The sequence below is a fragment of the Girardinichthys multiradiatus genome, chromosome 20 (genome assembly GCF_021462225.1).
Source record: "Girardinichthys multiradiatus isolate DD_20200921_A chromosome 20, DD_fGirMul_XY1, whole genome shotgun sequence".
NCBI classification, from domain to species: domain Eukaryota; kingdom Metazoa; phylum Chordata; class Actinopteri; order Cyprinodontiformes; family Goodeidae; genus Girardinichthys; species Girardinichthys multiradiatus.
Genome location: NC_061812.1, coordinates 32,054,260 through 32,069,865, shown reverse-complemented (window position 1 = coordinate 32,069,865; position 15,606 = coordinate 32,054,260). Strand labels below are relative to the sequence as shown.

General features: G+C 38.1%; 1 protein-coding gene across 7 annotated transcripts in view; it reads left to right on the top strand.

Annotated features, from left to right (window-relative positions):
- tfeb (transcription factor EB) overlaps positions 1–14,120 on the top strand; it is a 46,864-nt gene extending 32,744 nt beyond the window's left edge. For 6 of the 7 annotated variants that reach the window (XM_047347915.1, XM_047347916.1, XM_047347917.1 and 3 more), the window contains 8 exons: positions 1,865–1,963; positions 2,850–3,038; positions 3,818–3,907; positions 7,911–8,028; positions 8,177–8,233; positions 8,567–8,642; positions 9,595–9,742; positions 9,824–14,120. In XM_047347915.1, coding sequence (XP_047203871.1) covers positions 1,865–1,963; positions 2,850–3,038; positions 3,818–3,907; positions 7,911–8,028; positions 8,177–8,233; positions 8,567–8,642; positions 9,595–9,742; positions 9,824–10,390 — 1,344 coding nt within the window. In that variant the 3' untranslated portion in view covers positions 10,391–14,120. The remainder of the gene's footprint in view (positions 1–1,864; positions 1,964–2,849; positions 3,039–3,817; positions 3,908–7,910; positions 8,029–8,176; positions 8,234–8,566; positions 8,643–9,594; positions 9,743–9,823) is intronic. The other variant, XM_047347919.1, reaches the window with a different exon arrangement.
- Positions 14,121–15,606: the final 1,486 nt, after the last annotated feature.

Below are 15,606 nucleotides of genomic sequence, written 5' to 3'. Positions count from 1 at the left end.
TTTGTGCTTTTAATGATGCGCTTGAACCATTTTTTTTCCAGGGTGAAATGATCATAGGGCATATAACTTCAAGGATTATTAAAAACAAGAATGTTTGTGAATCTTCTCTACAGAAAGGTCAAAATTATACATACAAACACAACTATACATACACCCCTACTAATGTTTTCATAAATGTCCCTAACCATCAACAAAGCACTGATATTATTCTAGCTGAATATTTCACCATTCTTCATATCGGAACTCGGGAGAGCTCATTCAAATCAACTGGTTTCCTGGCACTGGCCAGCATAAGGTATATTTTCTAAAAGGTTAAGGTTAGGGTCATTTAAGAAGGTTTAACGTTGGCCTACTTTTTTCATTCCAAAATCAGTTTTGATGTGTGTTCAGGGTCACTGTCCTGGTGAAATACTCCAACCTATCACAAGTTTTCACTCATCTGACCCAAACTGTCACCCTCTGATGAGAAAAAATGTATTTTAACGATCAAGTACTACCCAACAACCACCAGGTCTCAAGCCTGCAATGATCCTTAAACTTCTGGAACACCAGTGTCCCTGTACGTTTTACATCAACATGGACTGTGTAGATATGTGACAAAAATGTTCTGAATAAAAGTTTTAGATGAGACAAAGATTGAGCTGTTTAGCCACAATGAGAAGAAGAATGTTTGGAGAAGTCAAGGCAAGGCTTTCACACCTAACAACACTGCACTGTCAAGCATGGTGATAGTAGCATCATGCTGAGGATCCATCATATGCCAGAAGTTCGATGAATTAATGAAGACCGAGCTCCAGATTCCTTAACTCGTTAAAATTTGGACACACATCAAAACTAGATTTGTAATGAATAAAGTAGGCCACTACTAGCTTTCCAGAATGGCCACGACCTCAGTGTTTTTGAAAATGTATGCAAATTGCATAAAAGTTGGGTCCTTGAAGGAAACCAACCAATTTAAATGAGTTTTACAAATTCTGCTAAGAATTGTGGGGTTGCATGTAGATATTTAATTTTGAGCCTGCGTGAATTAGAGTAAATTCAAACAGAAATTCACACAAATTCAAACTTGAGCACCCAGTTATTGTTTGCAAAAAAAACATTGAAGTTGCATTTATTGTCAGTCCAGCCTGAAAAAGAACAGCTGAAGTGCATCATTAAATGCCTAAAAGGATATGACACATATGCCAAAGATTAGTGCTGGAACTTATTCAGGTAAGAAAATAAATAAGTCTGGGTATATTTGCAAGCACAGCCTACTCAGTGTCCCAGTAGAAGAGTGTCATAGAAGAAGGGAAACAGGTAAAATGAGATCTAGCAGTAGTACTGGCTTTGATGAGGGAGTTGTGAAACACTTATGTCTGTGGAAAGTAGCAGAAATATCTATTTACTGAAAGGTTTCTGATTCTCCTGCTGTCATCCTGCTCTTTGCTATTAACGCGGATAAAAGCAGGAGGGTGCAGCTCCCTCCTCAGCTCTGGCCGTTGATGTGAAGGAATGAGGCCGGAACATGGGTCTATGCAGCCACACTTGGGGATTTAGTGCAGCTTTGCCTCTGTAGACATCACTGACTGGCTGCTATATATCCTGTGCCATCACATCACTGAGTTATACAAAGGTCTAAACACAAGGTCTTGTGGGTTTAAATATTAGTGTTAAAATGTAATGAGCTAACTGGCTTTTTATCTTTCACTGAATAATGTAGAGGGACTTTTTAAAATTGATTTATTTATGTCTGTGTTAAGGTTTTAGTCATTGATATCAGCTTAATTATTTTCAAATTGTATTGTTCAGGGTTTGGATTAATAAAAAAAGTGACATTTACTTTATGATTTACACTGACTTATTGTGTTTTTGCTTTATACAGGTGCAAACACACCTTGAAAATCCAACAGACTACCATATCCGTCAGTCACGGAGACAACAAGTGAAAGAATATCTTTCAACCACTTATGCCAACAAACAGGTATTTGTCTGGTGAACTCTGCAGAGTGCTATGCAAAAGTATTTACACCCAAACACAAAGTAGTGCGTGACTGCAAAGTGAAGCAAAAAGGAGAAAATGTTATAAAAAATGCTCACTAAAATATGGCGTGTTAATAAATGTATTTCTCCCTGGGTCAACGGTTTGGAGAACCACCTTTTACTGCAATAACAGCTACAATGGTTTTTGGGTATTTCTCTCCTATATGTTCAGATCTACGTTTTGTAAATGTATCCCATTCTTTTTGCAAACTTTTTCAAGCTGAATCAGACTGTAGGTAGTAAGAATATGTGAACATTTAAAAATCTCGCAGCATGTTTTCAATTGGATTTAAGTTGGGGCTTTGAGTGGGTCATTGTAACAGATAGATTTGCTTTCATTTGAATTATTCTATCGTATTGTCTTTAGGTTCCTTATCCAAATGGAAGGTGAGCCTCTGCCCTAGTCTAAAGTCTTTTGCAGCCTCTAACAGGTTTTCTTCCAGGATTATCCTGTTTTAGATCTGCCTGTGAAAGAAAAGTGTCATCATGAAAAGATGAAAACAAAAGTAGCATGATGGTGCCACCCCCGTATGTCACCATGGGGGTGGTATGTTTGAGTTTTTCTTCAACTATGTACTTACCTTAAACTTCACATTTATGCACTACTTTTGTGTCAGTCTGTCACATAAATTTCTGAAAACATACATTGAAGTTTGTGGTTGTAATGTGATAAAAAGTGAGAAAGTTCCTAGAGGAATGAACATTTTTGCAAGGCACTGTATCTCTTAATTATTTGTAGTAAATAGAAGAACAGACCATAGTTTCAGTGACAGATTTTAAGTCTTTCCAGATTACCTTCACTGTCAACTTTCTCTTTGTGTCCCCAGACAGTCCATGCAGTGGCAGGGCCCATGCCCCCATCTCCACCCACAAACATGGGACCTGCAGGGGGTTCAGCGTCTGCACCTCCACCTCTCCACTCCCCGCACATGCGGAAGGAGCAGCTAATGTCTGGCAACAGCGCCCCCAACAGCCCCATGGCCATGCTCAACATTGGCTCCAGCCATGAGAAGGAGGTAGGCGCTTGCAAGCGTGCTAGGCAGACTGAAGCCCATAAACATTAAGCTCATGGTCTTGTTTTAAAGCTCAGTTTGCAAGGACCCAATACAAATCTCTTGTATTACGATTTAATTATGCCTGTATATAAAATTATAAGGGTTGAAAATTAGCCCAAAAGCGACATGATCTCCACTTTTTATGAAAGCATCATAATGTTTTAATAGTCCCCTTGGTGGCAGGAGCAGCACTTGCGAAGGAAGAAAGTGGTGACTAACTGAGAGAGGCAATTAGTGGAATTTAAATGCTCCATAATGGCCTTCCTGCAGTAATTACAGCTTAACAAGTGACAGAGTGACAGCAGAACGTAAGGGCCTTTGAACCTGGGGGACTTTGACCAACACTGCCTTCAACTTGGCAATTCCTCTTGATTCTCTCTAAGTAAAAAATAACTTTACAAGACAGAAAGAAAATGTCTTTATTTAAGTGTCTAAATGCGTTCAGGGTTTTAAAGCTTCAGTAAAACAAATATGCAAAAACGGCCAGTGGTTTTAGAGTCTTATCTGCTGAATATTTGAATACTATTTACCACAAGTTCCTCTAGACCTGCTGAACAAGAATCTTAAACTTACTTTATTGTCTCATCAGCAACTTTTATTTCTGCACAGAAACTGTTTGTCTTGTAAAGTGTCTTGAGATTAAATTTGTTGTGAATTGGTGCTAGACATATAAACTGAACTGAATTCAGTTGGTGTAGTGGTGGTATTTAAATTAATCAGATTTTGGTTTTCTTTTGCAGATGGACGAAGTTATTGATGACATTATAAGTATGCAGTCCAGTTACGATGACGTTCAGGGTTACATGGACCCTGTCCAGATGCCAAACACAGTAAGTAGAGAGAACCCTCCTAAAAAGAAGCAGATTCCTTCATTTTCATGGTGTTTTTATATGATGCCTGTACTTTGCATCCAGTTAACCTGGAGGTAAGATTGAGTTCATCGCTGGCTCCTCAGGCTGTAAACCCTTATAAGGCAAACTTGTCACTAGTGATTTTTTGCTGTGAACAATTCAGCAGTTTTTTTTCCTTTACAGTTTGCAGTAATGTTTCTTTACATATTAATTATTTAAATATTACATCAAATTAAATTAACATACTGTACCTTGCAAAGGTATTCATACCTCTTGAAACTTTCCCTATTTTGTCACGTTAGAACTAATAACTTCAATGATCTCTGTTGAGATTTAATGTCATAGATGAACAGAAGCAAGAAGATTCAGGGTTTTACAGATTTTTTTTTTTTTACAAATAAACCTGAATTGTGGCATGAATTTGTATGCAGTCCTCTTTTCTCCGATACCTCTAAATGAACTCCAGCGCAACCAACTTCCTGTACAAGACACCTAATTAATAAATAGACTCCACCTGTGTGGGATTTAATCTCCGCTTAAATGCAACTGTTTCGGATATCTACCTACCTACCTATCTACCTACCTACCAACAAACCAATCAATCAATCAATCAATCAATCAATCAATCAATCAATCAGGTGGATTAAAGCTTGTAAATGTGATAGAATGGCCCAGTCAAAGTCTCGAGCTAAATCCAATTACCAGTTAGTAGTAAGACTTAAAAATTGATGTCCATACATGTTTTCAGTTCAGTCTCTCTGAACTTGAGCTGTTTTGCAAGGAACAAATGGCTAAAATGTGGAACCTTGTTATGTGACAAAATGAGTGAAGTTCCAGAGGTATGAACACGTTTGCATTGCATGCACTGTATCTATCTAATTAGGTAGATTGGGAAGAGTCTCTTTTAGAGCAAAGTATGAATTTTAAAGAATTTGTTTCACTTTATTCCATTATTGAAATTAATTTGGTTTTAAAACTTAGCTATGGACATAATTACACTTTTCCAAGAATATTGTACTACTTTAAGTCTCTTTGAAGCTTGCTTAGATGAATAAAATGAAGAAAACCCTATTATGTAGACTATAAAATTAAAGTTTTTCTCTTTCAAATTTAATTGCTGTTCTCCCATACCTTTAGGGCTTATGCAAGCTTAGTAAATCAGTCATATAGTTGGATATAGCAAGTCAGCCATCAGACTTTGTTGCTACAATAACCTGCATTGCTAGTGTTTGCTACTATTAATGGGCATTGTTAGGCTCATCTGTTAATTAAACCACAGTGAGTTAATGTTTCAAAGCAGCCATTGAATGTCACTCCAAATCCATTTTTTCATTCAGCACATACCCACAGCTTCCAATCAGTTATGTCTTTGTGCAGCCATAAACAAAAACACATAGACAAACAAAGTGAAGTGTGCCAAACAAAGTGTATAATTGGCTTAAATACTAAACATTCCACCCCTAACCCGTGTTGGACATAGTTAGAAACATCAGGGAAGACACAAAGCCTTATGTCCGAGGGACACAAGGTTTTGTGTCTGAAGGAGCAAACTCAGAAAATTAACAATTAAGCCGCTACCAGTTAGAGTTCAACTTGTTTACAAGACATTCAGAGAGAGCGAGGTGGAGGAGAAAAAAAGGAGGAGGGGGGGGGGGGGGGGGGGGGGATGTGGGTGGGGGCGATGAGGACAATTTATGCTGAAGGGAAAACAGGCTGAAAGTCCAGTTGGGGGAAAGTTCACTCCTGTTCAGTAGAGAACGGAGGTAGAAGACGAGCAGGAGCGCCGCTGAGGTCATTCTCTTAGCAGCAGCAGCAGGGGAGGCGGGTGCCACTGAACGCTGCATGTGCTGACCGAGCACAGTAGAGAAGTTGAAAGCCCCCTCGGCCTTTATAGGCAAAGGAGTGTAGGATGAAGGAGATGAATAAGACGTATGCCATTGTGGAAGTCATTGAAGGAGAACAGATTCAGCTGGTAAGATAAAAGCTCTCTGGATGCTTTAACATGACTGATTTAGATCTGAGCAAGTGGGTTATGCTGTGTGTTAATAGTTTAAACTTCAGTGAGGAGAGATGCAGCAGCAGCAGTTTTTGCTTCCATCTTTAATTATGAGAGACAAAATGAAAAAGGTTGCATATTGCTGACCTATTTTTCACGTTATTGGATGTTTTTTTTGCTGCAGATAAATCAAGATTTTACTCATTTCATTTTGCATTATTGGGTCTTACAATTTAGTCTGAGTTTAAATCAAAGCAGGCTCAGACACTATGTAAAAGTTCAACCTTGCTAACTGCTGTGTAGAGAGAGGGAAACCCACATATGCTGCTGTGACTTTATCTCACACTGCCCTGTGTGGTTGATTGGTTTAATCACTTAAACTTTGTCTTTGTGCACGAGTCTGTGCTGCACTGTGTGATTAGATTGGCCAGCGCGCACTAATCAATCTCAGAACAGACTGTGTTTCAAAAGATGGCTCTTAAAGCATTAGGTACTTTATATCAGTATGTTAACTGTGCTGCATAGATTCCAGCTTCCCTCACCCTCTCTCTTTATTCCTTTTAATGTCAGAACAGTGAGTAAAACTCACCTGCTAATCCTGACGGGGATTAGGACAGCAAATTCCTTGGAATTCTTGGAATCTTTTCAAGTTTAGCGAGGGCCAGGGACACCACTGAATACCAGGCACAGAGGAAATGCTTTAAAAGTCTGCGAACAGGTGGTGACACTGGGTCAGAATTAGCTGCTAATTAAACAAACGGACTGAGTTTTTTTTGTTGGTCAAGATGCGTGGAGTGCAGAAACCGTGGAGGAAGATACTGGGACACAGCATGGGTATTGTAGGTTATCTGATGTCAGCAGAAATAATGTTAACACGACCAGGTGCGATCAAATAAAAGTGTTTATTGGGATTTTATTACTTGTGATGGCACACTGATTTGTTTTAAACATTAACCCTTAAAAGCATCAGATTTCCCTATAACTGAATAGCCACACTGTTGAATAATGCTATCAAACAGCGGCTATATTAAGTTGTTAATAATCATTTTACGTTTTTCTTAACTGTTTTCCATACCTACACAGCTCAACTTTCTAATAACTTGAAGCTTTTTGTTCATATAAGCATTGAAAACTTTGAATGTCGTCGCTAAGCTGCAGAAATGCCGGTTTATGTCTATGTCTACAAATGTGATTCATCTCCTAGCTTGAACAGTAGCTTGCAGATTAAGTTATCTTTCCCTTTCAGCTGTTTATCTGTTAGGCCTCATTAGCAGTGCCATATTCGTCCCTAGTGCTTCAGAGTAGTGTGACATGGCTCCTCGACTAGCCTAAAACTTACTGAATCATTGACATGCACAATTAAGGTGAAATTAGCTCTTTTTAACACTCCTCGCAGAGCTAAATCTCTGTTATATAGCGTCTAAAGTGCAAGATATTGGAGTTTGGAGCACTTCAGAGGTGTAAATTCAGGTGCAGGAGATGTCAGAGGAGGGAATCGAATCATAAAGGCAGATAAGGTAGATAACACAATTGTCAATCATTGCTGTGCATTTGGCAAGCTGTCTTCAGGTGTGATGTTATTGCAATATGTGCTGCTGTGCGCACTTTACAGTACAATAAACATGAACACTGACTTCATAAAAGTAGTTTAAAAGGTGTATGAAGCTGTGAATGATTTCTCTGTAAGAAATAACAGATGTAAACTGAAGAACTGTAGATTGACAGTATACAATTTATGCTGTATTTTATAAATTTGATTTAAACTTACTTTTAACTCAAGCATAAATTGAAATGGTATCATTTTTTATTTCTGACCTAAAAACTTACTTTCTTGTGGACTTTTTGATACACAAAAAATACTTTGAACCTTTATTTAGGCTAGTACAATGAAATAATTATTTTTTAAATACTTAACTGAGTTTGTAAACGTGTGTTTTGTAGTAAAATGTGTACATAATTTTTTGTGTGTGCTCCCCCTGTCCCCAGCTCCCACTTTCCAGCAGCCACCTGGACGTCTACACAGGCCCTGGGATGAAGGCGCCGACTATCGCAATGACGAGTAACTCCTGTCCCGCCAACCTAACCATCAAGCGAGAACTGTCAGGTGCGAACAACTGAGTTTTAAAACATCTTGCTCTCCACGTTTGACTGTTAGTAGATGGCACAGACGTTGCATGTCACCACGGTGACTCACCTTGGGAGGTCATGCCACTTTGTCAGTCTTTAGTTGATTATATTTTGTTTTTGCAAAGACGCAGAAGCCCGTGCGCTGGCCAAGGAGAGACAGAAGAAAGACAACCACAATCTGAGTAAGTATATTTGACAAACATGAACATTGTAGTCAGCCTCTTGCACAGTCTAGAGCTTCGTGCTGATTTAGCTGACATAGAGCAACAAGTGGGTGGATAGTTAACTTGATCATTTCTGCTGTTCTAGCACTTAAGAGTAATTGCCTGTGACTATGTGTGACTTTTTGTATGTGTATGTGCGTGTGTATTTGTGGTGCTCTTTCCTGTTTATCTCCAAAATGCAAAAATGTGGACCTGGATGTGTAGACAATGCAAAGCCCACACATCAGTTGTAAAAGGTTACCCTCACTAACTATGTTGCTTTACTGTTTCTGTCTCTTTACTCTTTAACAGTTGAAAGAAGGAGAAGATTCAACATTAATGACCGAATCAAAGAGCTGGGCACTATGATTCCTAAGACCAATGACCTGTGAGTTCCTTTCACTTGGCTGTTTTTTTACAGGTGCTTCTCGATAAATTAGAATTTCATCTAAATTCTGTCAAAAAAGCTAAACTCATGTTAGATTCATTACACACTCAATTATTTATTTCAAAAGAATTTATTTTTGTTAATTTTGAAGATTATGGCTTACAGGTAATGAAAAGCCCAAATTCTGTTTCTCTGAAAATCAACATATTACATAAGACCAATAAAAAGGCATTCTTCATATGAATATGATGGCCTTGTTATGGGCGTGTTATGGCCTACACAGTCATGCAGCAGAGAGTCAAGTGCTGTATTAATATTAATGGAAAGATTAAGTGGAAGGAAAACGTTTTACATCTTTTACATTCCTTGTGTTGATCAACTCCCGAAGAGAAGACAATGTCAAGAGTGTCTTACTTGGACAATGGAGAAAAAGGACTGGAGTGTTACTCAGAGGTTCAAAGTCCTTCTTTAGCTAACATTACTTTTTCCATTTCATTTGGGAATTAAGGTCCCAGAGTCTGGAGTGGAGAGGCACACATTACAAGTTGAGGTCCAGTGTGCAGTTTTCACAGGTGTCTACCAGTATATTTTAGAGCACTTCATACCTCCCTCTGCTGACAAGCTTTATGGAAATGCTGATTTTATTTCACAGGACTTAAAGTGCATATACTGTACAGTGTATGAATATATCTTCTAGTAAGCCAACATTTCTGTATAAAAAAGTCATGTTTTATTGGTATTATGTAATATAAAATTTTTCAGAGAATCTGAATTTTGGATTTTCATTATCTGTAGGCTATAATAATCTATATTAACTTATAAGTTTCACTATTTGAACTGACTTACTGAAAAACAAAGTATACATTTTTAACGATATTCTAATTTATTGAGATGTGTCTATCATTCAAAGGTCATTGGATAAGCTGTTGTGTTTATTTTCCTCTGTTTGTAGCGATGTGCGTTGGAACAAAGGTACTATATTGCGGGCCTCTGTAGATTATATAAAACGTATGCAGAAAGATGTGCAGAGGTCCAGAGAGGTGGAGAATAACTTCAAAAGGATGGAGATGGCCAACAAGCAGCTTTTGCTACGTATCCAGGTTAAAACACAAACAGAAATGCATAAACGAAAAAAAAAAGATGAAGATACTTGGGATGACATTTGATTCTTCTGTCAACAGGAGTTGGAGATGCAGGCTCAGCTGCATGGCCTGCCAAGCAACTCCCCATCTGGCTTAAACCCGAATGAAATGATGCCTCCTTACATAAAACATGAGGCCAGCCCAGAGCAGAACTTTTCTCACCCTCAGCCACAAGCTCTCCACCAGGCGCAGCACCTACCCCACAATCACGCTCAGCCCCAACAGCACCACTTCCTCCCCCAGACCCACCTCCATCATCAGAACCAGCTCCAGCCTCAGCTCCGGCAAATGCCATCACTCCCACAGCACCTCCCACCCCAACAGCCCATCCAGTTCCCAGCCGTGGGCAGCTCCCAAACCTATGACTTTACCCAGTCGCTGGACTTGTGCGATGGGATACCCGGATTCTCAGACGGCATGTCGGGGCTGGGCGACCTGGGCGGACTGGACGTCCAAGGGAGAAGAGGCGAGCTGGGCTTCTTGATGATGGACGAGCCTTTGTCCCCTATGGGTGGAGACCCACTGCTGTCCGGAATGTCCCCTGAGGCATCTGTCGACTCCAGCCGCAGATCCAGCTTTAGCATAGAGGATGGAGACATCATGTAGAAATGTAGTGTGGTTGCAGTTTAACTGTAAACAGCAAAAAAAGGAAAACACCATAAATATTCACTCTCCACAAAAAAAAAAAATACTGATTATTTACCAGGTTCCAACATCACATATTTTCACACACTTAGTGGTACAGTTATCTATCTTTAATGGTATGGTACACCACTCTCAGAGTCAGAGCCGGCCCAAGGCAAAATCAAACTTAGCTTCTGCTTGGGGCCTCCGGGCCAGCAAGGGGCGCTCTAAGAGTGCTTGACCTCTTAGACAGAGTATATATCTTTATATATATATATATATATATATATATATATATATATATATATATATATATATATTTATATCAAAAACCTCAAAATTGCTTTAAACAATTAAAATAATATTTATGTAGACGAATTTATAATTCTTTAAAATTTTACATTTTAATTACTTTAAGATTTAAAGAAACTGACATAGGCACTAGTTGTAATCATATATTCATAGTTTGTTCATTATGTTAACGGTCAAAATTTAATGTTTCTAGTTTATCATTGCTGCTGTTAATGTCTGCTAGAGTCACACCTCAAGGATAAACAAAAGGGCCACAATTCAATACATTGATAGGTTAAAAAATAACTATTTATATAAGTGATAATATAAATAAAACTGAATATACATACATTTAATACATTAATTGGAAATTCAGCAAATAAAACCAGTAATTTAATACAGTTTGTATTCATTTTAGGAGCATATATAATTGAAGTATTTATTCAAATAGTTAATTATCCTATGTCACAGCATTATTTTTACAGTTTAAATTATTTCATGATGGGGTGTAGCACAGGAAATATGAAATACTGAAATATGTTTTTTTTTCACATAAATGTAATTTAAATTTAATGGTGTTTAGATTGTGGCACATTTTGCCCTTGATACTTCCCAACCCTACTGAGTCTGCATTGAAACTATTTATTAACCAAATAATGTGGACTGGAAAGGGGTCCCAAATCAGATTCGACTAAGGGCCAAAGACTTTCTTGGGCCGGCTCTGGTTAGAGTAAACTTTTTGCATAGACACTCAAGTGCCTGCAAGTTAATCTGTGCAGCTTGAAGCTTTACCTTGCAGGCTGAGCATTTTCAAGTATGCAGACCAGTTGTGCAGCACATTTAGCCGTATTTCCATCAGGTGACTCTGAATCCTAACTAAGCAGAGGACAACACCAGTAGTTAATTAGATTGACAGAATCGGATGCAAGGGCAAATGGGGGCATTGTCTCACTTGATTGTTATTTACCCCCTGCACACCTTTTTTAATAACCGTAAATGATTTGGTGAATGATAGTTAATAAAAGGAAATAGCTTTATGGTCCTGCATGCATAATTCATCATGTAGGGGAAGCAGTCTTCTGACATAGCTGCTCTCCTCAATCTGCTTTTCCACATTTAGCTTTGGCCACACATGTTAGGTGTTGACAAAGATCTGAGTTACCCTGATAAATTGGAGGGATCTCTATAAGTGTTCACATCTTATGATTCAATAAAAATAAAAAAAATTACTCAGTGGTTGGACGATGATCTTTTGCAAGCTGATCTTTTTTTTTTTTTTCTCAGATTAAATGTGATATACCAAACTTTCACTTGATATTGTCATGACTAGGGACATCCCAACCATGAATTGTTCTCCCTGATGCTGATCCAAGTAATTGAGGAATAGCGATCAGTTGATACCAAATTACAGGCAGTTGATGACATCTGACTCAACACATAGAGCTAAAGTCCTCAATAAAATCTTTATCCTGCATGTTTTCCTGCAGCACAGCTTGCTAATGTGGGTGGCTACTATTAGTATGTTTACTTTTTGTTTTGATGTGGGTTGAAACATATCTTAATGTGGATCCAGTTACTTGTGTGCAGATGAAACTTGCAGCTTCATAAACATAACATTTAACATGCAGTTTTACAGCTCCTCTCTTAAGTCACATAGCACTGACGGACATTTAGCTGCAGTAGGAAATAGACTCATCTTCTGAGTGCTTGGAAAAACCCAAATAAACAGAATGTTGTGCACAACTATTGTAAAAACAGACCATGATATTTTTTTTTAAATCTGGCTTTGCAATTTGCAGACTTACATCTCGCTGTGGGTGCAACTGGCATAAAATCATAATAACCGGTATTTGGAGCAAAGTCCAGCCAGGAAATATACCCTGACTGGAAACCTGATCTGATCCTTTGGACAGGGTCTGGACATCCCTAGTCATGACCTTCACTCAGATGCTGTCAAATCCTTTAGGAGTAATTTCATCAAATTCTTCAGATGATCTGAAAGATTTAGCATTAACTTAGAAGAAAATACTCAGGTACTGTAACAGAAACAGCATCAGTTTTCATCAGATGTTAAACTCAGTTGTTTCAGAGCCAAAATCCATAGCCTTGCGTGCCTCTTGAGTTTTGCTTCTGCCTCTTTTTACAGCATGTTTTTATATGTTTTGTGCCATCGAGGTTTAATATCACATTCAGCCATGCCTTTCTGCTCTTTGCTTTGGCTAAACTATGCAGTTTCCAAGGGATAACCATGGTTTTGAGTTCAGTTTTTAGGGGTTGTGAATAAGGTCAACATGAAAGAAAGATGCAGTTAAGCTTTACTGAAGAAGGATTGAGAAAGTTTGGTCACGCATTTATAATCTTGGATTTGTAAGGACAGAATCAGAACACATGCATTCTTTCACACTCTTTACAGAAACATGAAAAGACTGTAATGCAACATGTATGCATTACAGTTCATACGGACACGGAAGGCGAACCTCAGGTCTGCCGTTACCTTGAGGTGATCCATCACTCCAGCCGTCACATTAACGGTTGAAGCAGGTTGAGTCTGTTGTGTCTCTGCTTGAGTTTGACTTTTATTTATTGTTGCTTTTGATCAGAACAGATAAAACCCCAAAAAACTACAAAAAAGAATATTGATAGTGATTTTTATGTTGACCTGTGTTCTTTATTTTAGAATTTGTCATTTGTTTTATCTCTCGAAGCACTGGAATCTGTATTATTTAGACTTTGTACATGGAATAAGATTTATTTCCGATGTTGTATACCAGTATGCCACTTAAATGTATTTTATTTGTATTTGTTGCTTTAGTTCTATTTCAATTCTATTCCAAAGTACCTGCTCCTCTTAGAGCCAGTTTGGGGAACTACGTCATAAAGTGTTTCACACAACAAAAAAAGTAAAAGGTTTATAAATTTCTGAATTTCAAATTTTTTTTGTTTAAAGATGAAAAGATTATGTACATTTGGGACATGATTTTTAGATGATTCGGTCTGCTTTAAATTTTGGCAGATACAGATTAAACATGATTCTGTGATTTGACTGAAATCCGATTACTTATTTAATGAATGTAAGGTTTAGAGTGGTTCTGGTTGAGCTGAAATACATCAAACATTTTTCCTCCACCTTCTTGTTTCCTTCCTGATTTTGGTCTCCAGGGACATTTCTGTGAACTCCATGAAAACCAGAGTTTTTATGCCTCTGTGGTTCTTTATCATTGACTCTGCATATGCTGTTGTCCAGACTTGTGCTTTTTTTCTGCTACACTTCAACCCATGTTGCACAGACACCCAGACCACACTCCAAAGAGCTCCTTGGGCCTCATCTGTTATTTGATTTCAGTTTGCTCTGCAAAGCAACCCAACAGAGAAATGTGGTTCTGAATTTTACTAAAAATATAAAATGTTTTACCAGAATCCATCATTTGGCTTTGGATCTGTTTTTTTTGGTTTGTTTTTTTTACTTCTAAGACATGTTGGGATTTTATGATATAAACACAAAATAGAGTTTATTTGTTAAATGAGGAAAATGATAAATGTATTTTTTGGTTTTTTATAACTAACAATGAAAAGAGTGGGGTGCATATGAGATTAACCCCCTTCCTAATTCAATGCCACCATTCATTGCAGCTACAGCTGCAAGTGTTTTGCATCTAAAAAATGTAATTCTTGCCCATGCATCTTTTCAAAACAGCTCAATCTCAGTCAGACTGGATGAAGAGCAGCTATGAACATCAGTTTTATTGCCACAAATTCTAAGTTATTGATTTTGGCTATTCTAACACATAAATATGCTTTCATCTAAACTTATTCAGTCTAGCTGCAAAGTCATCTTGTGCTCTGAAATCTGCGATTATAATCTTTGCATTCCTCTGAGAAAAAAATGGGGAGGGGACATTTAAATATTAATGTTTGTCATATTGCACTGCCAAAAAAAGTTAAAATGTGAGCCATAAAATAATATGATAAACAGGGTTTTTGAATAATATAAAGTAAAACAAACAAGGAAAACCTCATAAACCAAAAACTGTCTTCAGATTTTGTGGCGAGATAGATTAAAGGTTTGAGTTCCACAGTCTCAAATGCAACCTTTATCAAAATAGTGAATTACAGCCTTCACCTTTAAATCCTGGTATTTGTGTCTATGATATTTTCTGGTGTATGGAGGCAGGCGCGTTAGATGCTTTTTTAAATGTTATTGCATCGCCTGTCCAGAAGAGGGCACCAGAGCTTTACAAAAAAGGGACATCAAACCAACTTCCTCGTATTTTCTGACTGCTAATTTCTTAACAGTCACAGAGGCCTAAGTCTATGTGTAGTTAATCCTTTTAATAAACCACTCAATTAACTAATTAAATTCCTGCTCATTCTCAATAGACAGAAAGGTATAAATTGCAAGAGTCGCATTTGAATTTTACAGTTTTAAAACAATTATTGCATCACTACTGTACAATCTAAACAAGAACATTTTTGACAAGACACGATGTGCTCATACCAGTTCAGGTTTAAATGCTACATGTCTTCTGTAGTTCGCCCATTTTCACCTCTCCTGCACCTCGTTCCATCATCTCCTGATGTATTAGTCAGGCGCTGCTTTGGGATGATCCATAAACCATCTAACTGCCTTTCTTAAGTTAAATCAGGGTAATCTTTTCCCTCATCCACACACTCGAAAGCTCCCTGATAGTGAGAAGCACGCTGGAGTGCGATGATGGTGTCTGCAGCCCATCCACAGGCCTATTCTCTAGGGTCTTTATGATGGTAATGTACTTCCCGGTCTAATAAATCCCTCTAGAGCTGCAAAGAGAAGATCTTATGGCTCACTCTGATCACCACCTTTTCACCCATCTTTCCTCCTCCGAAGACATACATGCGCGCATGACTACAGAAATGCATGCCTTGCACTT